Source organism: Urocitellus parryii, chromosome 3, assembly GCF_045843805.1.
Source record: "Urocitellus parryii isolate mUroPar1 chromosome 3, mUroPar1.hap1, whole genome shotgun sequence".
NCBI classification, from domain to species: domain Eukaryota; kingdom Metazoa; phylum Chordata; class Mammalia; order Rodentia; family Sciuridae; genus Urocitellus; species Urocitellus parryii.
In genome coordinates, this window is record NC_135533.1 from 205831348 (window position 1) to 205858619 (window position 27272).

At 40.5% G+C, this 27272-nt stretch overlaps 1 protein-coding gene across 1 annotated transcript in view; it reads right to left on the reverse strand.

Annotated features, from left to right (window-relative positions):
* Nucleotides 1-558: 558 nt before the first annotated feature.
* Nucleotides 559-27272, reverse strand: part of LOC113183567 (uncharacterized) — a 43473-nt gene continuing 16759 nt past the window's right edge. The window contains exon 6 of the mRNA XM_026389889.2: nt 559-903. Coding sequence (XP_026245674.2) covers nt 559-903 — 345 coding nt within the window. The remainder of the gene's footprint in view (nt 904-27272) is intronic.

Below are 27272 nucleotides of genomic sequence, written 5' to 3' on the forward strand. Positions count from 1 at the left end.
AGAGAGAGAGAATTCTTTTTAATATTTATTTTTTAGTTTTCCGCGGACACAGCATCTTTGTATGTGGTGCTGAGGATCAACCCCGGCCACACGCATGCCAGGTGAGTGCGCTACCGCTTGAGCCACATCCCCAGCCCATTTTCTTTTGTTTTTCCAGGCAGGATAGGCAGAGTAGGATATCTGGAAAACCTGACTCAACTCACATTTTCAAAAACTATCCAGAAAGGAATGAATCCCCATTAATATTTCTTAAGTGGTTATCCCCTTCTCCTCAGGGTCAAGTTATTTCTTCCTAAAATAAACTCTTGGTTAAGAAAACCTTGATCACTTTCCTCAGGGTTAGGGTTAGGCTCTTCCACATTGCTTGCACACATAAGGATTTTCTGCAGTGTGAATTATTTTATGTCTTCTGACTAAATAGGAATGAATGAAAGCTTTCCCACAGGGTTTGCAGGTATAGTGATTTTTATAGTGAATTCACTATAGGTACAGTGAATTTGTTCTTGTATTCTAACGGAGCTGCAAGATCTAAAGCCTTTTCCACATTGCTAACATATGTTAAGGTTTATTTCTAGTGTGAATTTTTTCATGTGTTCTCATTGAACTGTAACGACTGAAAGTTTTCCCACATTGTTCACAAGCATAGGGCTTCTCTCCACTGTGAATTCGTTCATGTATTCTAACGGAGCTGGAAGAACTAAAGCCTTTTCCACATTGCTTACATATGAAGGGTTTTTCTCCAGTGTGAGTTTTTTCATGTCTTCTGATGGCATAGGAATGAGTGAAAGCTTTCCCCCATTGTTCACAGGTATAGGGCTTCTCTCCACTGTGAATTAGTTCATGGATTTTCATGTGGCTAGAAGTACTAAAGCCTTGTCCACATTGCTTGCATACATAAGGTTTCTCTCCAGGGTGCGTTATTTCATGTATTTGAAGGGTTAGGGTTGGGGTTAGGGACTGAGGTCCGGGTCCTTCCCCAGCGACTCAGCCATTCCCTCCACCGTAACCCGTTCCCCTTCCGGGAAGGGCGCCCTCCACACTCACCATTGCCCTCCTTCTGGGGTTCCGGGGTCGCCTCAGCCCGCAGAGGGCGGGGGTCACAGAGAGGAGGCTGAGCCACTTCGAAGTTCTCTTCCCAACACATGCGACACACCTACTATGGTGGCTCCAGGAAGGAAGCTGTTCAAAAGTGAAAGGTTCCTGCCCTCTTCCAGCTGCGCTGCTGATTGGACAGTTCCTGAAGCCCCACCCCATGCCTCTGATTGGGTCGTGATCCAGGACCCGCCCCTGAACCCTGAGTGACAGCAAAAGAAAATCTCCCTCCTGGCTGAATGGAACCCAAGAGGTGGTTTCCAGCTGCAGCCCTTCCCAGCCTGAGCTTCTTCCCAGGGCCTGGATCTGAGCTAACGGGAGGGATAATTGCATGGATCCATTTAGGTCCACCCTCCCAGGTCTGGAAACACCTATAAAAGATAAATATAGTATACAATATGTAATATAATCTTATAAAATACTACCATATTATATTAATATGGATAACTCATATTACATAATTTAAAATCATTATAAAATTGAAAATTTTGGATTTAATTGGTTAAGCAAAATTCGATCTTAGCCCTTCAGAACGGGTGTTGTCTTCTCAGCATACCCAGTGGGCTCTTCCTGTCTCTTGCCCCTGTGATTGAGGTAACAAAGTGTACTCAGGCAGTTCCAGAAGCAATGTCCATGGAGATAAACATCCCATTTTAGAAAAGGACATCTTGTCAGAGGCGGTGGCACATGCATTTAATCCCCACAGCCGGGCATCTGAAGCAGGAGGACTGCAAATTCCAAGCCAGCCTCAGCCACTTAGTGCAACTCTTTCCCCAACAAATAATTTTAAAAAGAACTGGGCAGGTGGATCAGTGGTTAAGCACCCGGGTTTAATCACCTGTACCAAAAAAATAAAAGGACATCCACCCAGACTACCACGACATAATGGAACAGAAGGGAATGAGGCAGTGCCTCATATTGTCAGAGGTCAGACATTTGGGATGAGACTGCCGCAAGCTGCCCGGCCCCGGGCCGGCTGAGTCCCGCTCCTGCTGCCGAGCACTGCCTGCGGCACCCCTGCTGAGCGATCCCCTGCTGAGCTATCAGTGCACGCCGGCTTGCAATCTTACAGCCCGGTTGGGCACAAAAACACAAGCCAGTCAAACTGAGACAAAGTTTTATTTAGAGAGAGGCCATGTGCGTCCCCTAACAAGTGGGTCCACACGTGTGTGTCTACCTGAGCCGGGAGGGTTTCCACTTCCCCCGGAACACCCTCCTACTATCCTTTTCCAACCAATGGGAACTCTCCCATTACAAGAGTGACATGAGTAACCTGAGTCCTGAAATTGGGCCCAGCTGGACAGCATGAGTCCAATTACCATATGAATGTGAATTGCTGGCTGGCAGTCAATAATATCCAAAGGTGCCTGTATCAATATTTTTGCTGTGGCTCCTAACATCTGCCCCCTACTGTTTAAATAAACAACAGGCAAATGTGGCTAGGGACCGTGCCTGTTAGGTATGTCCAATTCACATATGGTTCTTACCCGTCATGGGAAAACTGACCTTATTGCGTCAGTCTCCTGGCTTAGGTTGATACCACTGTAACCGAATCATACCCGTCACTGACTACCGGTCCAGTATATAGCCATACCTGTGTAATAGGCCTATGCACCAGTGGGGGGGTGAGGTTCTTGCCTCACCTCTGTTGGCCCCCAAATTTAACCTTGGTGCCAGTGGGGGGGTGAGGTTCTTGCCTCACCTCTGTTGGCCCCCAAAATCAGACCATCACTAGCAGAAGGGAGAAAGACGCAGAATTGCCACGACACCAAGCCAATTGACGGCTCCTTTGGAAACACTGGTGACACATCGGCTAAGATATTTAGCACTACCAGTTCGCTGTATCAACAAATAGAGCACAATGCATACAGGTGATACATAGTCCAGGCAAGTTGTGTAAGCAGTTCAAAGTGGAGGAGTCTATCAATATGTCCATTTCCTCCCAAGGTAAATTAAGTCTTTGATTGAGCAGTTCAAATTGGAGGAGTCTATCAATATGTCCACTTCCTCCCAAAGTAAATTAAGTCCTTGATTGAGCAGTCTTATTGAGTTATTTTGATTGATGTATCAATTTATACAGTTTATAGTGATAGCTATCATAAAAGTTGTAGTTTGGTCTTAGTCTTCACCGGCACTGGGATGGAGATGGGAACTATGGCCATGTTGCTAAAGAGACGTTATCCTGAACAGAATTATGAAATACAATGAAAAGGAAAGGTGAAAGTAAACAAACATATCCGTTAACCACCTTTAAAAACAAAATTTAATAACAGCTGTTTACCTAAAGTAAATTAAACCATATAAGTCACGTGACTAAATTTTTTTTTTTTTTGAATACTTGTATCTATATATACATGAGCGCTCCTTATAAATGAAATATGGACATACACACATACAGACATACAACACAAAACAGCATACATAACATAGAACATATAAGACAATAGTAAATAAAGGCCTTGTAGCTATAGCTAGGTGAAATCTCCATTGCAATGTTTAAAAACTTTACAGTTAAAAAAAAATAAATAAATAAAACACAGTCAAAAAAATAAAACTGATCAGAAAAACACTAACCTAGGTTTGTATGAGCTTAAAAAATAAGGTAAAATAAAATAAAATAAAATAGAACTTTATGATGTGGGAAAAATGCAAATAATAAAATAGATATTGAAAAAGGCACCATGGTAAATCACTGTCGCAGATGCAATAATAGCCAGGCTGGAACTCTGGATATCAGCTGTTATGGATTTGAGTCAAATCATTTTCTTTTTCTGTAGAAATTGTTTTAGTTAATCTCTCTGGAATCCAAATTGGTTGCTGTTCCTCCTGTGGAAAAACACAGACAGAGCCCCGACTCCAGACTATTACTGGGTCCGGACCTTTCCATTGTCCTGTTAGAATATCTTTCCAAAGTACCTTAGGCTTATGTACATTTTTCGGATACATATGTCTTTCCGCAGCACTAAGTCCTGATGCATCCAAATTTAGAAAGTTTAGAGTAAAAAGGGTTATTTTAAGTTTATCTTTGGGGGATATATACCCCTTACTAATTCCCTCCCTTTGCTTTAATAAGTACATTTTTATAGTTTGATGAGCTCTTTCAACTATGCCTTGTCCCTGTGGGTTGTATGGGATTCCTGTTATATGAGTAATGCCAAATGATGAGCAAAATTGTTTAAAAGACTTGGAGATGTAACCAGGACCGTTATCGGTTTTTAACTGTTTAGGAACACCCACAGTGGCAAAATTTTGTAAGCAATGAGCTATAACATCTTTAGTTTTTTCTCCGGGATGAAGGGAGCCCATCAAAAATCCAGAAGAAGTATCAACTGTAACATGTAAATATTTTAATTTTCCAAATTCTGGCAAGTGTGTGACGTCCATCTGCCAAATATGGTTAGGTATCAGTCCTCTAGGATTGACTCCAAGATTAACTTGTGGCAAAAATGTCACACAATTTTGACATTGTTTTATTATATGTCTGGCTTGTTCTTTAGTTATTTTAAAACGTTTTTGTAAAGTATTAGCATTGACATGGAACCTTTTATGAAAATTTATAGCTTCTTCTATTGTGGAGAAAATATGTATGTCATGTGTAGATTTATCTGCTAGTTCATTACCCAAACTAAGGGCTCCAGGCAATCCTGTATGTGCTCTGATATGTCCTATAAAGAATGGATCCTTTCTATCCCAGATTAGACTTTGTATAGCAGAGAACAAAGAGAAAACAGTAGAGGAAGGAGAAATCCTACCAGCATCTTCAAGAGATACGATAGCATTAACTACATACTGACTATCAGAAAATAAATTAAATGTAGAATCTTTGAACATCATAAAAGCTTGCAATACTGCATTGAGCTCTACCTTTTGAGCTGATTGTTTGGGTACTAAAAATGTAAAAGTTTGATCAGGAGTAACTACTGCTGCTGTACCATTATTTGACCCATCAGTGAATATATTTGGAGCATTTATGATAGGGGTTTTTCTTGTCATTTTTGGAAAAACTACAGGATGCTTAGACCAAAAGGACAACAAAGGATTAGATGGCAAGTGATTATCAAATGCAACACTAGATTTACACATGATTATTGCCCAAGTATTTAACTCATTAGCTAACTCATCAATTTGATCCATAGTATATGGAGTAATAATTTTATTGGGAGAAATCCCAAACACTCCTTTTGCTGCTTTTATTCCTTTGAGTATTAATTGCCCTACAGCCTCAGGATATCTAGTAAGAATAGTATTAGGAGAATAAGATAAATGTATCCATAATAATGGACCTTCTTGCCAAAATACCCCTGTAGGAATATTTTTTGTCGGTAATACAATAAATAATAAAGGCAAACTTATATCAATTCTATCCAAATGCATATTTTCCATATATGTTTCAATGATTTTTAATGCCTTTCTAGCTTCAGGCGTTAACATGCGGGGTGAATTTGGATCTGATGGACCTTTTAAAATATCAAATAAAGGTCCTAATTCTCCTGTTGGTATGCCTAGATAAGGCCTTATCCAATTTATATCTCCCAATAACTTTTGAAAGTCATTAAGTGATTTGAGTTGATCTACTCGTATTTGAATTTTTGGTGGACGGACCATGGTTGAGGATAATAGAACTCCTAAATAATTAATTGGAAGATTTAATTGTACTTTATCTATTGCTATTTCTAGATTATAATTTTTTAATAAGTTTGTAAGCGTGGCATAACATTCTAGCAATGTGTTTTTATCTTTATGTGCCATTAACACATCATCCATATAGTGAAATATCTGTAGTTCAGGGTTTTGATTTCTAAGTGGCTGGATTGCTTTATCAACATAAATTTGGCACAAAGTTGGGCTGTTAGCCATCCCTTGAGGGAGTACTTTCCATTCATATCTCTGATCAGGACCTTCATGATTCAGTGCAGGGATAGTAAATGCAAAATGTGGACTATCCTCGGGGTGAATTGGAATTGAGAAGAAACAATCCTTAATATCTATAGCTAGAATATGCCACGTTTTTGGTAAAGCAGACAGTTGGGGAATCCCTGATTGAGCAGGTCCCATAATAACCATCTCATTATTAATGGCTCTTAAATCTTGTAATAATCTCCATTTACCAGATTTCTTTTTAATAACAAAAATGGGAGTATTATGGGGAGATACGGAAGGTTGTATATGTCCTTCCGCTAATTGCTGTTTGACCAGATCATGGGCTACTTGTATCTTTTCTTTAGTTAGGGGCCACTGAGGAACCCACACTGGTCTTTCTGATTTCCAAGTAATTTTGATTGTCTCAGTGGCCCTTTTTGAAAACCCAATCCATGTTTATCTATCTCTTGATCTACTTGAATTGGTGCTGTTATATCTTGTTCTTGATCTCTTAATCTCTTTTCTTTTCTAAAGCCTTGTTTTGCCCTAGTAGTGGGCGCGTTAGGATTGACGTTATTTGTTAATGTCAATCCTAATTGATCTAGGACGTCTCGTCCCCATAAATTTATGGGGAGATGGTCCAATACATAGGGCTGTATAGTTCCTTCACATCCTTCAGGATCCCTCCAATCTAATACCATTGCACTTCTATGGGGATTAGTTGCCACTCCTAGGCCTCTAAGCGTTTGGGTCGCTTGCTGTAATGGCCAATGCTTAGGCCATTCCTGGCGAGATATGATGCTGAGGTCAGCGCCTGTGTCCAGCAGTCCATTAAAATCATGCCCTTGAATATTTAATTTTAGCATAGGGCGAGAATCTAAATTTAAAGATAGCATAGCCCAATCTACACCTGTGGAGCCTAATCCCTTGGAACCTCTTTCTACATTACAACTGGAAAATTTATCATGTAGGCTTGGTATTATTAATAACTGTGCTATTCTATCTCCTGATGAAATTACTGATATACCTCTTGGAGAACTAGCTATGATTTTTATTTCACCCTCATAATCGGGATCAATTACCCCAGGACTTATCATAAGTCCTTTAAGTGTAGAAGAACTGCGTCCTAATAATAAGCCTACTGTTCCCTGGGGAAGAGGTCCTTTTACTCCTGTGGGAATGATTTGAACTCCCATCTCTGGAGTTAATACTGCTCTGGCAGAGGCACAGATGTCCAACCCTGCGCTCCCTCTAGTCTGTCTGATGAGGGATCTGATGGATAATGCGTCCTGGGCACCACCTTGATGGTGCTGCTGGGTTCCTCCATTGCCCCGTATATTTGTGGTTTTGGGCCCCGGGGCATTGGGCCCTCCAATTCGTTTTTTGACAACGGGGCCTGATGCCTTTCTCCACGATATCGTGGGTAGACACTTGGTCTTTGTCCATTTTTTGATAACGGAATACCCTCTATGGTGGTTTGAGAATGGCATTCATTAGCCCAATGTCTCCCTCTATGGCATCGTGGGCAAATACCCGGGATTCTACTCTTTTGATACCTAGCTTTGTTAAACCCTCCTCCTATGGGGCAATTTCTTTTAAAATGCCCTTCTTGATTGCAATTATAGCATGTTTTTGGCTTGGTACTTAAAGCCTGTTTTACTTCAGCTGCCATGACTTGTCCTTGTTCATTAATGTCTCTACATAATTTAATATATGTGTTTAAATCTTCCTGTTTCCACGGTCTAATGACCTCTTTGCAGCAACGATTTGCTTGATCGTAAGCCAGCTGTTTTATAAATGGCATTGCCTGTTCTGTATTTTCAAATGTCTCAGAGGCTGCTTCAATAAGTCTAGCTACAAAGTCAGCGTAGGGCTCATTAACTCCTTGTATTATCTTAGATAGTTGACCTTGAAAATCCCCTTGTCCCTTTAAAGTTTTCCATGCCTTAATTGCATTTATAGCGACTTGAGCGTATACGCCAGGATCATATCTGAGCTGTTGCATTTGTTCTTGAAATTCTTCTTTTCCCAGTAACATTTTCAGGCCTCGTTCAGGGTAACCTGCTTCTGCATTTTGCCTAGCTGTCTCCTTGCAAAATTTCTCATTGGCAATTTTCCATAATAAATACTGTCCTCTATTTAGCACAGAATTACACACGTTAGCCCAATCTGCTGGTGTTAAGTTCCAGCCGGTAATAGATTCGACCATACTGACTGTGAAGGGAGCGGCCGGGCCGTAGGCTGCTACAGCTTCCTTTAATTGCTTTATTATTTTGAAATCTAAGGCACGGTAAACTCGTTCTTTTTCTTCTCCCTGCTCAACTACAGGGCATGCTAGTTTTTGGGGTCCCGCCTCAGGATTCCGTTCATCATCTATGGAGGCAGGTAAAGCTGTTGGTTGAACTATGCCCTCTGGTGGTGGAACGGAGTTAGTAGCAGCCTCCCTATCTGACGACCGTTTTTTCCCTGAGCTTGCCTTGTTCAAATTTTCTTCTATCTGACTAGCTTGAGAGACCTTTTGTTTTGCTTGACTTAATATGTTTTCTGCCATGGCTTGGACCTCTAACAATTTACTTAACAGTTTTTCGGTTTGTTTTTTACTAGATTCTAATCTACTATAAAGGTAACGTAACCCAATAAGATAGGATAGAAGAAAGCCAAAACAGAATGAAACAGAAACGGAGAGGAGGAAAATGATTATGTCAATTTTCTCTCTCTCAGGGCCGAATAACTTCAAACCTTGAGCTAGCCATTTATCCCAACTGGTCTGGAAAAATTGTAAGGCTAGAGAGCCTGAAATAAGAGCAGAATAAATCAAAACAGAAATACCCATTCTGTCGCCTTTCCTTAGGGGCGAGCGATATTACTCACCTTTAAGTTTTGGGCGTTCCCAGTACAGGGCCACCAAAATGCCGCAAGCTGCCCGGCCCCGGGCCGGCTGAGTCCCGCTCCTGCTGCCGAGCACTGCCTGCGGCACCCCTGCTGAGCGATCCCCTGCTGAGCTATCAGTGCACGCCGGCTTGCAATCTTACAGCCCGGTTGGGCACAAAAACACAAGCCAGTCAAACTGAGACAAAGTTTTATTTAGAGAGAGGCCATGTGCGTCCCCTAACAAGTGGGTCCACACGTGTGTGTCTACCTGAGCCGGGAGGGTTTCCACTTCCCCCGGAACACCCTCCTACTATCCTTTTCCAACCAATGGGAACTCTCCCATTACAAGAGTGACATGAGTAACCTGAGTCCTGAAATTGGGCCCAGCTGGACAGCATGAGTCCAATTACCATATGAATGTGAATTGCTGGCTGGCAGTCAATAATATCCAAAGGTGCCTGTATCAATATTTTTGCTGTGGCTCCTAACATGAGACAGCTGGTTTCATAGCCAAGGCTTTCTTTGCCTTTTCTTTAGTTACCCACTTTCACCCAAGAAAATAAAAACATACCTACAGGGAAGTATACTTATTCAATTCAGGAGGAAAATGGACTTATATGGAAGCAACGTTCTACAAAGGAATCAAGAGGGGAATAGAAGGAAACATTTGAACTCAGACACCAGCCTGCTCCACATGAGGCCATAAGAAAAACTTAGTCTCAGAAGGTTAAACATGTTCACAAGCTTGAGGGCCAGGCTGATAGCTTGCTGAATCCAAGTTTTCAGAGTGGGACACTCCTGAGTTCTGAGGCAAGATACCTAAGGATTTCACTTGGGGAGCCACCATGGCCAGCTGTACCCTCCTCATGGTGTGCAAACTCTCCATCCTTCAAGACCTGAATATTCACCTTAGACACTGTCACTTGACTCACTTTCATGACCCTTTCTCAGGAGATCTTTAAATCTTCTTTCTCTAATGCTATTCCTCATACATTTTCTTCATATGAACAAGTTACAGACCATCTCCAGCAAGCTACACATTTGAACTCATAAACCAACCAAAACCACTGTCTCCGAAACAGCCACAGTGAATCATGAGTCTCAACTTCAGAAAGGAAGCAGCCTCAAGTCCACCTACAAAGGGGGCTCCTGCTTCTCAGAGCTCTGCAGCTTCTCACTGTCACCTCGCCCTCTGGTGTTGTGCTCAGCAGCAGCAGGACACCTACAGGAAAGGGCTGCTGCAGGAAGCACCAAGGGGAATTCAGTGCCTTCTCTTTCCAGGCTAGACACAGTCCAGTGTGTAGGAAGAAAGGAAATGCTTTATTGCAAAGTGAAAAATACATATTCCAAGCTGCGAGTGGGTTTATTCAAAAGCTGAGCAGCTCGACAGTTAAGACTGTGGATTATTGTAACACAGAGCATGGGTCTGGGTTGTCTCATGAATTCTAAGAATGAAATCTATGGACAGAACGGATTGAGAGCAAAGCAACAAGTTCATTGGGCAGAGCTCCCAAAGAGGGAGGAAAGCCAATGGGTGGCTTTTGTCTAGGGTGTTATGATCTTGATCTGTCCCTATAGGAGATTGGTTAGATGACATAAAAATACAGGATTTAAAAGGGGGCTCATCAACTCTATTTGTCTTCTTGAAGAAACACAGAGACAATAGTTTTTAAGCCTTTCCTAGCATAAGGGTTGGGGTGAGGGTTTGCTGGCACTAGAGAAAGTGATGTAGAGAAGGTTATGTGATTTATGTTGTTAGGCATAGCGGGAGGAGGAACTCAGGATGAGCTGTTGCAGTTGAAGCTGTCAAGGGCAGCAACAATACATCCCCCAGGCTAGGATGGCATGGTTTCTTCTTCCTTTTATTCTGAGACCCTTTTCTGGTTGCCTATGGGTGGTCTCTATTTCTCTCCTTATGAAATTTAGGGTTGATCTTCATATTAATATTCACAAGTAGGGTTGATTATGGATGCAGTGCCTCAGAATAGGGTGGCCCTTGTGGAACTTCATTCAACATTATTAGCATGTAATTATGCAGCTAAGGGGTGTGGGAGGACATATGGTAACAAGTCATAATAAGCAAAATGTAGAGGTCAGCTTTCTTCTTAGTGCACCTCCCGGAAAAGCAATTAAAGGCTTGCTCAAGGTACACATTGCTCAAGGTGTGGTCCCTTGTGGCTAGGGAGACTATTGTGTTTTCCAAACTAATGCAGGTGGGATACCTGTGGATGAACAGGAGGCCTGATGCCAGCAAGATTCCCAACTACTCCCCATATTTAGAATCTAGCAGGAAGTCTTATGCCAATGGAATTTCTGTTGTCGAGTAACTGCCCACTGAGCAAGACTCTGTGCCTGCACCTACTTCCTTGTTTCCTGTCTCATTCGTTCCCTTCTCCAGAGACTCTGATATCTTATTTAGGATTTGATAAAGGGGGATGGTCCATCTTCCAGAGATGCCTCTGGCTGGAGTAGGACAATATCCCTGCCTAGCCAGGAACCAAAGGTATCTGATTGCCTGGACTTGGTGGAGGGGATGCTGGCAGCTACGGGGTGGGGTGAGGGTGGAGTCTCTGGTGTAGGGAAGCCTAAGTCCTTGACCCAGCATTTTCTTAATCTCAAGTTTCTATCTCCAAGAGACATATTTTACCAGGAGATGAAGAAGATCAGAGCCCAAAGTAGGAGAAATATAGCAACCAAAAATCCTAATCATGGTAAGAGCCAGGTGAAGCTAGTCAAGGAAGCCTCATAGTTTGGCATAGAGCCCAGCACTGCCTGGGGAAGCAGATGTAAGCCAAGTATTTACAAAGATTTACTTTGTAAAGTCTTATCAGCTATCAGCACTGGTTTCTGGGTTCAGACACACTGACATGAAAACAGCAGGTGGTACTTGCCAGAGCCCAAATCCACCTTCCTGAGGCAAAAAATAATCTCTTATTTTGTAACACCAGATGAGTTAATGAGACCATGGAATTTGGTAGCAATTGAATGTCTTGTCCAGTTTCGATGGCAATGTCTCTTTTGGTTTCTGAGGTGTCATCAATTCAGAAAGTGATTTAATTCAGGTGATTCCCCAGGTACAGTTAGACTTGGACCTCACTTGTCCAGTTCTTGTGTAGCATAGAGATGGTACCTCAGTGGTCATTGGTGAAAATGTGTATTTTGTCAAGCTGAAGAGAAGATACATCCTACTCCCCATGTTTGAGACACCTCTTTTCAATAATGTGTTATGGTTTCCATGTCATAGAAGCCTCCAAGGTTTTGTGCCTGTGTCACAAAAAAAACATTTTCCCAGGTAAGCACACAAGCCTGTGTTAGGAACAGCTTCTGTCTTATCATAGGAGCCGCTGAGGTGTCACAAGTTCATTTACTTAACAGGTTGGTGTGTGAGTTCCTTTTCCAAATCTTTAAAACAATGACATCCCTTGGTTGAATTTGTGGTACAGCAGGGCTGGAGTCAGAAACTGAGTGGACTTTATTTCTGAACTGCAAAGGGCCTTTTGCACTTCTTTCAAATTGATTATATATCTGACGGCTTCTTGTATCTTAGGATCAGTGACAGGGTCTAAGTCACAAATGGCCTCCCATACAGTATTTCACAATGGCTCAGCTGGAGAGAAGTTTTGGGGGGCCACTCTGATTATTCACAGCCCAATAGGCCAAAGTTGTCCTAAGGGTTTGGGGGTTTCTTTCAAGGTGATTTTAATCAGTAGATTGTCCCTTTCTACTTCGTCTGACAATTGAGGTAAGGGAGTAAAGATGTAAGAGGTGCTCAATGCCCATTGGGTCTCCTGCATCACCCAGGAGATAGAGGCCCAGGATCACTCTGGAGTGACCCAGGGATCCAACCTGAGGATAGTTTCCTTTCATAGAGCTCTAGTGACCTGTTGGGCCTTTTGGGTTCAGGTGGGGTATGCTGCTATTCACCCGGAAAAGGTTATCAGCAAAATCAAGAAGGTGTTCACATCCTTACCACGGGGGAGGGAAATGGGGAATGCACCTCATTCCTGCAGAGGTTAGGTAAAGGGGGTAATTTGGTCACCCACACCCCGACTCTGCTGGTAATACACGGGTGTGGAACTCTTATAGCATCTTGAATGGTAGAGGTGACATCTTTCCCCACAAAGGTCTGAGTGACCAAAGTCATCAGTGCCTCCCTAAGCAACAAGTCATGTTTTATGATCTCTTTAGTCCCCCAGCCATCTTCTGCTGCTTCTGTCCCCACTGTTTGCCCATCCCTCCTCCATCTTTGACTAAGAGCAGGATGCACACGAGATTGGGGCCACGGGCATTAGGCCACTTCTGAAGCACTGGGATCTATAAATGTACTTCCTGCATTCTGTGTGAACCACCATCTTGGGGGTCCCCTGACCTGCATGGATGCTGCCTGAGTAACCATACTGCTTCCACGAGGGGGACAGTTTCAGATCCATGTTTTTATGTTTGACTGGGTTTTTTTTCCTCCTGTCAGGAGTCCCCGTTCCTTCTATATTGTCATGGGAGCATGAAGACCTAGGAATGCACACCTACAGTCAGTGTAGATTTCCGACTCAGCTGCAGGAAAGCTGGTTATTTCAGTTTTGTTTTGTTGAGGAGCCTGGGGGAAGAGGTCTTGCTTCTGGGATGGAGTGGCACAGTCTGCCCTCCTGCTCCCTCCCCCAAGGAATACTTCCCTGTGTCAACCAGTCCACATCAGAGTTGGTCAAATGTTGGCTCCATTCCAGAAGCAAGGCCTTCTAGGGTGAACCTTTTCTGGGATCTCCATACAGGGATGAATGAAGTCATCTTCTTCCTCTGGGGAGGGAACCAGGGTTGCCAGGTTTTCAGTTAGGCAAACATTAGGAATAACCACAGGGGATTCCAATAGGGGGCCTGGGGCTTGGACGTCATCATCCAGTCAGGGGTCTGAACCTCCAGTGTGTATCCCAGGGTTAGTTTAATGCCTTTTCCACCAGAAGTCCTGTGGTGACCATGGTACATAGGCATTGAGGCATGCACGGGATGCAGAATCGAACTGATTAGAAAAGTAAGTTACAGGTCGAGGACCCTCTCAGGTATGTATGAGAGAAAGGGTTCATCCAAGTCAGGATCCCCCCAGCTGCAACAGAAAGCAGTTAAGTTTTTGAGCTCCATTTCCCTGTCCAGCCCAGCAGTACAGTTGGGACCCAGAGTAACCTCAGAGTAGCTTGGCCAAGTTCAAAACCAGGGATCTACCTTCTACAAAATCCGGTCATTTCTAGGAAGGCTCTGAGTTTTCTCTTGGTGTGGAGTGGTTCTACCATTTAAAGGACTCAAGGGTGAAGAGTTATTTCCTGTGGAGTTAGGATATGGCCTACATATCTTAGTTTTTGCTGGGAGAGTTGGGGATTTTGTGGAGACACCAGTACACCGGGACCCCTAAGAAATTAAGAACTACCAGGCATGGTGGCACATGCCTGTAATTCCAGTGGCTCAGGAGGCTGAGGCAGAGGATCATGGGTTCAAGGCCAGCCTCAGCAACTTAGCAAGGCCCTATGTAACTCAGCAAGACCCTGACTCTAAATAAAATATTAAAAAGGCTGGGGATGTGGCTCAGTGGTTAACCATGCCTGGGTTAAATCCTTGGTACAAAAGAAAGAAAGTAAGAACTGACAGTAATTTTTGTAGGGCTGCAGATAACGAGATAATTATTGAAGAGCTCCGTTTCTATTACTTAGGAAGCTTCAGTTCTCTTGTTAGGCCATTTCTAAATAGGTGGGAATTGTGCTTGAGTACCTGAAGCAGCACCACCTAAGTGTATTTAGTGGTTTCTGTTGGGGAAGGGTCAGTCCACTCAAAGCAAACAGGTATTTCGAGTCAGAGTATAATGGAATAAGAAAGGTGGTTTTATTATTGTTGAGGTCAAGGAGACACTTGAATCATTCAGGCCTACTGGTAAACAAGTCAAATCAGTGTATAGGTTTGGGACTGTGGGATGGAATGGGATAACAGCCTCCTTAATTGAAGGAAAACCTTGGAGTAGCAGATATTCCTCATTTGGTTTTAGTGCTGATAGAATCAGGAGACTGGCAATGAATGTCATCCCTTTCCCAAGTTATTTCTGTGACCTTTTCATCATTTATTTGTTTGCTCATGCACATTTTCATTCCTTTAATTAAATGTCATGTGATTCGAATGAGAAAGGTTGGTGTTGGGAGCTGTCTTGGATGCAGATGCCTTTAAGTCCTGATGTCCCAAGCCACTGAACAATTATTACCTTCAGTCTAGACGACAGTGCCAGGTCACAGTAACTTGCGGGGCGTTACCCCAGCTTGGATAACAAGGCATGCTCCAGGAGTAGGTGTCACCCTCCAGGGTTGAGTTACACTCACCTGTTCCTTTGTAATCCTACCCCTTTGCCCTTTTGGGGATAGAATATTCCATGGAACAGCCTCCTACAATAAACCCTGGGTTCGAGGCATACTGTCTTGCCACCTATGTGGGAGCTGGGTCAGAAGAGCCATCACAGAACCCAAAGGAAAAGGTATTTCTCTGACTCTGTGTGATTCTTTCGTGTCAGCCTAGTTCATCTCGAGTGACCCTGGCTGGTGTGGTTGTGTACTGAAACAGGGTGGTATACCCTGGCTGCCAATCCAGTTAGGATCCTGGGTGTGTCCTGCAGTAGTTCCTACTCCCTGACTGAAATCCAGGGCCACTACACCTTCAGCAAAAGCCTGAGCCTTGCTCCAGGTATGAACCTTCTCCTCGAGGGTACAGTAGGCGGACAACACTAAAAACAGGTCACCCCAGGTAAGATTAAAGGTCACAGCACCTGTAACTAATCACTTTGCCTCAATCCCATCAGAGTCATCATTAGTTTTTGTTTGCATCAAGTCTAAACTAGAGAAAGGGGAATATACCCAAGTGATACCATCTGCGTTGGACTTCCTAGAGTGGACACATGGTAGTTGTTCTGGGGCCCCACCATGGATTGAGGTATATGTCTGCCTGCTTTTCTCTGATAGGATAAGTAACTAGGGAGGACAAATAGGTGGGGCAATTGGATTGAATGGCACTGAGAAGTGACTGGGGGTCCCCTTACGTGGGAGAGGCTGGACTCCCAGCTCCACAGGCCTGCTGTGTTGACACACAGCATTTTCACTCAGAACATTCTTCCTGGCTTCTGGCAAGGAACATGACTACAGCCCAGAGTCCTGGTACAAGACCATGAAGGTCTGGACATAAGGAACTTCTTCTGTCCAGTTTTCCTCTCCCTTGCAGGAGATTCAATTGCAGCCTTGTATTTTAATTCAGAGAACCATTGGGAGGTCAAATTTCTCCAATTCCCAATCTGTATTGAGATCTTGAAGTACTGTAAGACAAAACCAACCTTTTTCTTGAATCTGTGAGCCTTAGATGATGAGCCATTTATCTTACATGTAGCTGAGAGACTTTACTTGACCTGTGGTTTACTTTTCTAATCAACCCCAAAGGAGCTGGGCATTGTGGTATATGTCCGTAATCCCAGTGACTGGAAAGGCTGGGGCAGGAAGGCAGGAAATTCAAGGCCAGAGCTTAGCAAGACCTTCTGTAATTTAGTGAGATCTGTCTTGGAATAAAAAACTAAAAAGGCCCAGGAATATACTTAGCGGTATACTTACTGTCTTTGGATTCAATCCCTACTACAAAAAACAAACAAAACAAAACCCCAAAGGGGAACTGGCTAGGATGGGTGAGGTGAGGCATCAACCATTTTGAAAAAGCTCAGCTTGGTCATGAACTGGTATTTAAACCTTCTTAGGCTTGAAAGAGAAAAAAAAAAAAAAAAAAAAACTCACAAATGATCATCTCCTGAAGAGATCCTTGCCCCTATGGACAAAGTTCAAGAGCAATCTACTGTGGATTTGGCCTACACAGGTCTGGCTTGGGATCCTCCTGAAGGTGAAGGATGTTAGGCATCCCTAAACATAATACTGTGGTACCCAAGTACTCCTAGAGACCCAGAATCTGCTTAGCATTCTCAAAGCCCATTTACAAGAGCCACAAAGCTCCATCAGGGTTCTTGAAAAAAGAACAATGTCAGAATAAAAGAGTCAGTTTTGGTGGGCCCTATAAGAATCTTGAATGCAATTTTCAGTGATGGAAATAATTTATATTCATCCTCATAATTATTCATATGGTTCAGCACGGTAAAAGGACAAATACCCTGAACACTCCCCCAAATATTTGGTGAGAGGTTTGAGGAAAATAGGAGCTTTCTAATGGAAAAATTTTGGACTTAGTGACTGTCTTATCCCCACACCACTGCCAGAGCAATCGAGGATGCCAAGTCGGCCAGTGTTGTGATGGAAGGAGAGGAAGTGGGCAGGGAAGCTAACTCCTGGATAAGGTGAGAGCAGTGATCTACCAGAAAATGAGTCCAAGGGCAGAGACCTTTAGTGTGTGAGAGAGGAGAGTTATCTTCTGTAAGATTAGGGTGGGGGTGATTCCAAAGATGACCATGGAAAGTAAAAAAAGATTGTCCTCCCGAAAGCTTAGTAACAAGCCTTTGCAAGTAAATGCAAAAGCTAGAAAAGGTTGAGCTTCAGAGTCAGAGCAACGTGAGCAGCATCCATTGAACAGGACCAGGTACGTTTTCTCTACATGCCTTAAAAAACAAACAAACAACAACAAACTAATTTAGGGGCTGGGATTGTGGCTTAGCAGTAGAGCGCTCGCCTAGCACGGGTGGGACCCAGTTCGATCCTCAGCATCACATAAAAATAAAGGCATTGTGTTGTGTCCATCTACACTTCAAAACAAAACAAACAAACAAACAAAAAAAACCTGATTTAATGGACACTTCTTCTTTCCCTCAAGACACTGGTGATCAATCTGTGTGTACCTTCCCAGATGAGCCAGGGATGTTCCTCACACCCAGAAATGAAGTGTTCCTTTGGGGCTTCCCTGAGAGGGTGCTGCACATGCGGGGTGTTCCCCCTCACATGTTCTCCCTGTTGAGCTGGAAGGAATGACTGCTTACAATCAGGCACTCACAGACGTTCCAAACTAGAAGAGGCAAGGCTACAATGATTTAAGAGGAAACAAAACAGGCAAAAGGGGCGGGGGGCAGAAAATTTATCTAGTGGAGAGATAGCAGACTAAATAGAATATGCTAGAAAAAAGTTGGCCACTCACCAGTTTGTGCTGTTGCCTTCAATTTACTACCTGTTGGTTTGCCAAGGAAGGAAAACTGTCACCAGTTAGGGGTTTGCAGAGTTGTCCAGAGACAGAGCAGACCTCCACTGAAATCTTTCTAGGTTCCTGACTATGCCATCAAATATAATTTTATTTATGTCTTTATATTGGGGAATGAATCCAGGGGCATTTAATCACTGAGCTACATCCCTAATCCTTTTGTATTTTTTGAGATAGGGTCTCCTAAAGTTGTTTAGGGACCAAGATGCTGGAGCTGGTCTTGAACATGTGATCTTTCTGACTCAGCCTCTTGAGCTACTGGGATTACAGGCATGCCCAACCACCAAAAAGAATTTAAGGACAAGTCAGGTTATAGCAAAAGAACAACTGTTTTGTTGCAAAGGAAAGGTACACATACTAGGAACAGCATGCAGGCATACCCGAAAGCTGAGCAGCTCCAGTGTTAGAAGGGCTGTGGTTGTTTAGAACTGATAGTAACATCAGGGGTTGACTATTTGGAATAGGGAGGTAACTTCATGGAACTCCACTCAATTCATTAGCATATAATTATTCAGCTAAAGGGGGAGGGATTACATATGGTAATGAGCCATAATAAGCAACAAGGTAAAGTAGAGGTTACATTGACTCTCGGTGCACCTGCATGAGAAACTATTTGGACCTGGCTCAAAGGTGTTATCAATCTGGGGTTGTATGGATATCTTTTTGCTCAATTACAAGCTAACAAGATATCTGTGGTTGAAAAGGAGGTCTGATATCAGTGGGATCCAAGCCTGCTGCTAGCAGAATCTACACCTATCCCCATAACTACAGTTGAGAAGGAACATAATGCTGTTGCCTGACAGGTAAGAACTCTTGCATGGCCCCAATAAAAAAGTTTTAGCTGAGCCAGTGGTACACACCTGAAAGTCCAGCTACATGGGAGGCTGAGCCTCAACAACTTGGACATATTCCAAAATGAAACAGGTCTGGGGATATGACTCAGTGGTATAGCACTTACCTATAAAGTATGAGGCCTCTGTACTAGAAAAAAGAAAGAAAAACATTTCTTAGTCATCAAACTATATGCTCTACAGGGCAAATATGGCAATTTGATTTTGCAGGGCCCTTTGGCTAAGATTGGTTTCACAGATACCTGTAATCAATTTGATAACAGGGAAGACTTAATTTTGAACTCAGAGAAGAGAATTAGTATCTGAGAATTTCATTCTTCTCAATAGATCTATACCCACCCCAATAGTACTCAATTATTATCAATATATTTTGAGAACTGAGTGTGGTGGTGCACGCCTATAATCCCAATGGCTCAGGAGGGTGAGTATAAGGATTGCAAATTCAGTCAGCCTCAGCAACTTAGTGAGGCCCTGTCTCAAAAAAATAAAGGGCTGGGGATGTGGCTTATTTTTTGAGCACTCCTGGGTTCAAGCCATGATACAAAACAAACAAAAAAAGTATATATATTTGAATTTTTCCAATAAAATTTAGAGAGAGTAAAAAAAAAAAGATAGGAAAAATATATTAATCTACAAATTGTTTGAAAGAGTTAAGAAATTCTTTATAAAAAATCTACAGAAATCTGAGGAAAATATATTATCAAAAAGTAAAAAACCTAAAACGTAAAAATGTCATTTGTTTCCTGAAAATGTACACACATACACACACACACTCTTACATAGTTCAAAATGAAAGAAGACTTACCATCCAGTTTGATTTAAAAAGACAGTTACCTATTAAACTCATATACTAATGCCTAATCAAAACTTGCAGAAGTATACCACCTCAAAGTTTATTTTCAAGAATAAAAATAGAAACACATAATACAGAGATCTACTTTTAAGAATGAATTACTGGAGCAGGCATGGTGGCACACATCTATAATCCTAGCGACTCGGGAGGTAGGAGAATTCCGAGTTCAAGACTAGCCTGAAACTTAAGCAGACCTTGTCTCAAAACAAAAGGTAAAAAGGCCTGGGGATATAGCTCAGTGGTAAAGCATCCCTGGCTACAATCTCCAGTAGCAATATGCATCACACTTTTTTTTTCCCTTGCACTGGGGATTGAATCCAGGGGCAGTTTACAACTGAGCTACATCCCCAGAATTATTAGTTTTTCAGAGAGGACTTTGACCTGGGGATCCTCATATCTCAGCCTCCTGAGTTGTTGGGCAAAAGCAGTGAGCTGTAGGCTAATGCATGTGAGTATATGTGAGATAGGTTTGGCTCAGCTTTGAGGTTCACTAGGTGTATTAAATGCATTTGTTCACTTATGTGTTAATTTACCATGGGTTTATCAGAATGGAACCATATCAGTAGTTAATTTATATTTATGGAGAACACTATACAATACATTGTAGGAAATTACTATCTAGATAGTAAGTAAGAAAGGCAAAACCAGATCCTGAAACCTGGAGTCAAATTCATATTCCAGCCAATTATGACACATATTTCTGACAATGTGCCTGTAAAATTGGTGAAACAGAACATATTCTGAATCATGAAAAGGAGCAAAGTTTCCCTTTTCTCACTGAAGTGACTGGTACATCTCATGAATTAGGGTTCCCTTCACCCCATTATTGCTGCCTTCCAAGTCAGAAACTATTATGGTTACCAGACAGGAGTGCACTCAACCCTGCCAATGCATCTAGTAGATGGAGATGCCTCACTACACTGAAAAGTCATCAGTCCCCCTAGAAAAACAGCAAATCCTGTCAGGAGTTCTAGGAGAATGCTCTTACTAATGAACCACTTAAATAATCATTTGTGATGAAGAAAGTAATTACTGCAATTCAATACATTCTATATGACAAAGGTATATTCCAAGAGTCCACTCACAATATCAAAATGTCTTTTTGGGTTTGTTGAGTGAAGGACAAATTATGATAAAAAGAAAAGCTATAAAACTATAACATATAAGCGGGAAGAATGAAAATTAGGTGGGAAAATAATCTTTAGTTGTATACACATGATAATGTATATTGACATGAAAGGAAATACAACTCACACACTTGATTTATCAGTGATTATGATGGGCTATTTACAGGTATTTTCTCAGTAAATAAAACATTGTAAAGAAAAGAAAACACTCTAGCAGAGTTTTGTTATGACTACATTTTCTCCTTTTGTTAGTCTCTATTCATATCCTTATGACAAAGTTAATGTTGCAATCATTTCAAGGTAGCTTTATACTCAATAAATTTTTTTGGGGGGATACTGGGGATTAAACTCAGGGGCACTCAATCACTGAGCCACATCCTCAGCCCTATTTTATATTTTATTTAGAGACTGAGTCTCACTGATTTGCTTAGTGCCTTACCATTGCTGAGAGTGGCTTTGAACTTGCAATCCTCCTGCCTCAGCCTCCTGATCCCCTAGGATTACAGGAGTGTGCCATTGCCCCTGGCCTCAATAGTTTTTGTTATTACTCACAGAATTGACAAAAACAAAAATCCATAACAGGGAGGAAAACAATAAGCAAGTAATAAAAACAGTGAATCTGAATACTTTGTTAACCTTCAAGTAAGTCTCTAACATAAGCAGAGAGTCAGTATGCTGGACATGATGGCACACACATATAATCACAGTGAGCTGGGAGGCTGAGGAAGGAACATTACAAATTCCAAGCCAGTCCAGGCTGGTAATGTGGCTAAGTGAAAGGGGCTCCAGGTTTATTTCCCAGTACAGGTTGGGGAGGGGTGAGGAACTACAACAAAACTAGAAAACAACAGCCTGGTGTAGTGGTGAATGCCAGTAATCCTAATTCTAAATATATTTATATGCACCCAGTATAACATATATTTATATCAAACATATAAAGTAAGTATTAGTAGACCTAAAGTAAGAAATTATATCCAAAACCGTAAAAACTGGGTGGCAGAGGCAGGATGATCACAAGCTTGAGGCCAGCCTTGGCCACTTAGCCAAACCCTGACTCAAAATAAAATTATAAAAAGGGCTTGTGATATACTTCAGTGGTACGTGCCTCTGGGTTCAATCCCCAGTTCCACAAAATAAGTGAATAAAAAACTAGAGGGCCCCTGAGGGCCCCTGGATTTAATGCCTGGTACAAAAAAAAAAAAAAACCTCAATAATTACCATAACAATAAGATTGATATTCAATTAAAAGACAGAAAGAATGAATGGATTAAAAAATGCCCAATATGTTATATGAAACTCATTTAAACTGTAAGAAGACATAAGACTGAAAGTGAGGGGATGGAATAATATATTCCACCTCAGTAAGTGGAAGCCAAAAGAATGCAGCAGTGGCCAGACTAATTTCAGATAAACTTTAAATAAAAAGCAGTAAAGAGACAAAGGTATTAGATAATGACAAAGGTGTCAATTCAGAAAGGAAAAACAATTCTAAATATATTTATATGCACCCAGTATCACATATATTTATATCAAACATATAAAGTATTAGTAGACTTAAAGTAAGAAATAATATCCAATATCATAATATTTCCACACTGAACAGATCACCCACAGAAAATCAACAAAGAAAGAGAATTAGCCCTAACACACTACAGAACCTTCCATTGACAACTGCTGAAAAAATTTTCTCAGTAGCATATGGAACACTCTACAGAATAAATGAGGTGAGAGGTCATAAAATAGTCACAACAAATTCTAAAAATGTAATATATTTAGTAAAGCTAGAAATCAGTAACAAAAAAGTAAAAACCTTTGAAAACTATACACACATGTGGAAATTAAATGACTTAACTTTTGAACAACCAATGTATTGAAGAAATTAAGAAGGAAATTTTAAGAATTCCATTAAAACAAATATAAATGAAGACACAACATATCAACAACACAGATGTTTATAGCAGTCAATGCCCAAATAAAAAAATGGACAAGTATCTCAAATAATCAAGCTATTCCTCCATCTCAACCAGAAAAAGAACTAAACCCAAAATTAGAAGGAAAGAAATAACAAATATCAGATCATAAATAAATCAAAGGGACACTAAAGAAATACAAAAAAAGAAAAAAAATCAATGAAACAAACAGATGGTTCTTCAAAAAGAAAAGACAAACCATTAGTTAGACTAAGAAAAGGAGAAAACTCAAATAAAACTGAAGATGGAAAGGGAAACATTACAATTGATACCACAAAAATATAATACATCATTAGACACTGTTAAGCACTACTATATGCAAACAAAGTTAATAACCTAAAAGAAATTCCTAGACACAACACCTTGCCCAGACTCACTCTCAAAGAATTAGGAAAACCTGGAGCTGGGGTTGAGTATTTGCCTGGCATGTGTGAAGCACTGGGTTCAATCTCAGCACCACATAAAAGTAAATAAATAAAGGTATTGTGTCCATCTACAACTAAAAAAAAAAAAAAAAAAAAAAAAAATTAAATTAAATTAAATTAAAAAAATAATAATTAGGAAAACATGAACTAACCAAAAGCAAGTAGCAAGATTGATGGGGCTAAGGCTACAGCTCAGTAGTAGTATACTAGCATAACATGAGCAAGGTCCTGAGTTAAATCCCCAGTACTTCAAAAAAAGAAAAATAAACAGGAACAAGATTCAAGCAGAGGTGGGGTGGGGAGTAAGAGCCTTCCATCAAACAGGTCAGGATCAGAGTGCTTCACTGTTAAATTTTATCAAATATTTAAAGGACTTTTACCAATTCTCCTTAAGTTATTCCAAAAAAATAAAAAATAAAAAAAGAAGAAATAGGAAGAATACTTCCAAAGACATTCTCTGAGGCCAGCTTTATTCTGATAGCTAAAACAATTAAAAAAAAAATCTTCAGGTTGGTATCCATCTGTGTTGAACACAGATGCAAAATCCTCAACAAAATACCAGCACACTGAATTCAACAGCACATTAAAAAATTATTCACCATGATCACATTTTATTCACTGCAGGGATGAAAGGATGGTTTAATAAACACAAATCAATAAAGCTGATACAGTAAGGGCTGTGGTTGTGGCTCAGGGGTAGAGTGCTCGCCTAGCACGTCCGAGGCCCTGGGTTCAATCCTCAGCACTACATAAAAATAAATAATAAAAGGGTATTGCATTCATCTACAACTAAAAATTAATATTAAATAAATAAAGCTGATACAGTACATCAACGGGACAAAAACCACATGGTCATCTCAACTGATGCAAAAAAGGTATGTGATTAAATTTAGCATTCCTTCATCATAAAAATACTGATCAAATTAAGCAGAAAGTAAGGTATCTCATCATAAAATCATTTACAATAAGCCAAAAGCTTTCATTATATTGAGTAGGGGAAGAGCTAAAGGCTTTCTAAGATACAAAACAGATCAAGGATGCCCAGTTTCACTATTATGCAACATAACAGCAAGAAGTTCTAGCCAGAGACAAGGAAAGAAAAAGAAATAATGGGTGTTCAAATTAGAAAAATAAAACTGACACTGTCTACAGATGACATGATTATACATAGAAAATCCAAATCAACCAAAAGAAAAAAAAAGAGGTTATAGATTTTAAATGAATTGAGCAATAATACAGAATGAAAGTTCAACATAAAAAAAAACTTTGCTACATGCCAACAATGAATTATCTGAAATAAAAATTAAGAATACAATCTCATTTACAACAGCTAAAAGAAAAAAAATATTTAGGAATGACTTTAAAAAAAAAGAGGGAAAAGAGCCTTAAAATTAAAAATTATAAAATATTGATGAAAGAGATTGAAGGGACACACACACAGGAAAATAACCTACATTCATGGATCAGAAGAATTGATATTGTTAAAAAGTCCATACTACCCACTGTGATTTACAAATTCAATATTATCCATATCAAAATATTTTTCACATATAAAAAAGAATTTTAATATTTTTATGGTACCCAGAAAAAAATCTATTAATAAATAGCCAAAAGCATTTTGAGCAAAAAAGAATACAGCAGGAGGCAGTTAGCTACCTGACTTTAAAACATACTAGAGAAAGCTGTTGTAATTAAAACAGCATGGCAGAGGCACACAAGAGACACATTTATCAATGCAACAATATGTATTAGAAAAAGGCTGTCTTTCAACATGTTAATGAAAAAACTTAATTTTCAGATGCAGAGTGACGCTATAGATGTTTGTCACTTTCTCTCACCAATCATAAACATCGACTCCAAATGGCTTTAAGACCTAACCATAAGAATTGAAACTAAGGGATGAAAATGCAGGGGAAATGCTTCATGACTCTGGAGTGCACATATTTTTTGGATAAAACCCAGAAGCATTGAAATGAAAGCAAAAATAGACAAATGAGATTACTTGAAGTTAAAAGTTTCTGCACAACAAAGGAAATATGAATCACAGAATACTCAACCAACATAATGTATGAAAATATTTGCAACAGACACATAATGTGTGAAAATATTTGCAACACACAAAAACTCAACAGGAAAAAAACAACCCAATTCAAAAGTTGTCATTACATCTAAATAGTTCTCAAAAGATGACATGGAAGTGGCCAACAGGTACATGGAAAAATGCTCAACATCACTAGTCATCACAGAAATGCAAATCAAAACCACAGTGAGATTATTAGCTCAAGCCAGTAAGAATGGCTAAGATGTAAAAGGCACAAGAAAACAAGTGCTGACAAGAATGTGGAGAAATGACTGGGCATGGTGGTGCACCACTGCTGAGGCGGAGGGAAGGCTGAAGTTCAGGGCCAGCTTCATCAACTTAGCAAGGCCCATAACTCAGCAAGACCTTCTCAAAACAAAAAGGGCTTAGCTCAGTGGTAGAGTACTCCCAAGTACCTGTCCCTCACCCCCAAATGTGGAGAAACAAGATCCTTGCAAACTTTTGGTGGGAAAGTAAATTAGTACAGCCATTATGGAAAAGAGGATGGAGGTGTTTCAAAGAATTAAAAAAAGAACCTATGTACCAGCAATCCCACTACTGCCTCTATATCCAAATGAAATTAAACCAGAATTTGGAAGAGACATCTCTATTCCCATATTCATCATAGCACTATTCACAATAGCAAAGTTACAGAAGCAATTTAAGAGTCCATCAACCGGTAAATGGATAAAATAAATGTGGTATATACTTGCATGCTGGGTGCAGTGGTGCATGCCTATAATCCCAGTGACTCAAAAAAGTTGATGTATGAGGATCGTAAATTCAAAACTAGCCTCAGTGATTTAGAGAGACACTACCTTAAAATAAAAAATAAAAAGGGCTGGGGATGTGGCCCAGTGGTTAAGTGCCCCTAGGTTCAACCCTTGGTACTTAGAAAAAAAAGGTTCCTATTTGCAATGGCAGACTATTCACCCATTAAAGGAATGAAATCAGGGCTGAATATGCAGCTCGGTGGAAGAGCACTTGCCTAACATGCAAGAGGCCCTAAGGAAGTAAGGAAGAATTAAAAAAAAAAAAAAAAAAAAAAAAAAAAAAAAAGAGAGAGACAGAAATCCTGTCATTTGCAACAACATGGATGGAAACGGAGATTTTGACACTATATGAAATAAGCCAGATATAGACATGATCTCACACATATGTGTATTCTAAAAAAGATGATTTCATAGAAGATGACATTTAAGTGCAGATTACCAAACGCTGCTGAAAGATGTGGTGTATGGGGAAAGGTTGATCAATGGGCAGTAAGTTAAAATTACATATAATCAGAAGCTCTGAAGTACTACTGCAGAATGGTAACTATAGGTATGTATTATACATACTAAAAATTTAGAAGACTTTTGAAAGGTTCCACTGCAAAGATATAAAAAAAGCTTACAGGGAAAAAATATTTCAATATTTAACCTGGCTTAAATATCACACAGTGTATATATTGTATGGGATAGTACATTATCCCGTTCTTATGTATTATGGTTTTGTACTCCAGCTAAGATTTTTAACAGCAAATACAAACAAAAAATATATATAATTTTTGAAAGAAATGAAAAATAAATTTTAAAAAAAGTCCTGAAAACGCTTAAGTTTCTTCCCATGGCGTAGTGAAACCAAGGGAATGAGTCATTCTAACCAAGTTTTTCACATGTACATAGTTCTAAAAAGCTTAACTCTCTTACTTCTGTTTGACTTCAATACTATGGTCTTACATGGAACTAAAAAATACTTATTTTGGTAATCAAAACTAAGCATAGGTTCTTTCTGTGTCTTTTCATCTCTGCTAAATAATTCTTTTGGGAAGGGGAGTACTGGAGATTGAACCCAGGGGCACTTAACCATTGAGCCACACACCCAGCTCTTTTTAAAAATATATTTTATTCAGAGACAGGGTCTTACTGAGTTGCTTACGCCCTTGCTAAATTGCTGAGGCTGGTTTTGA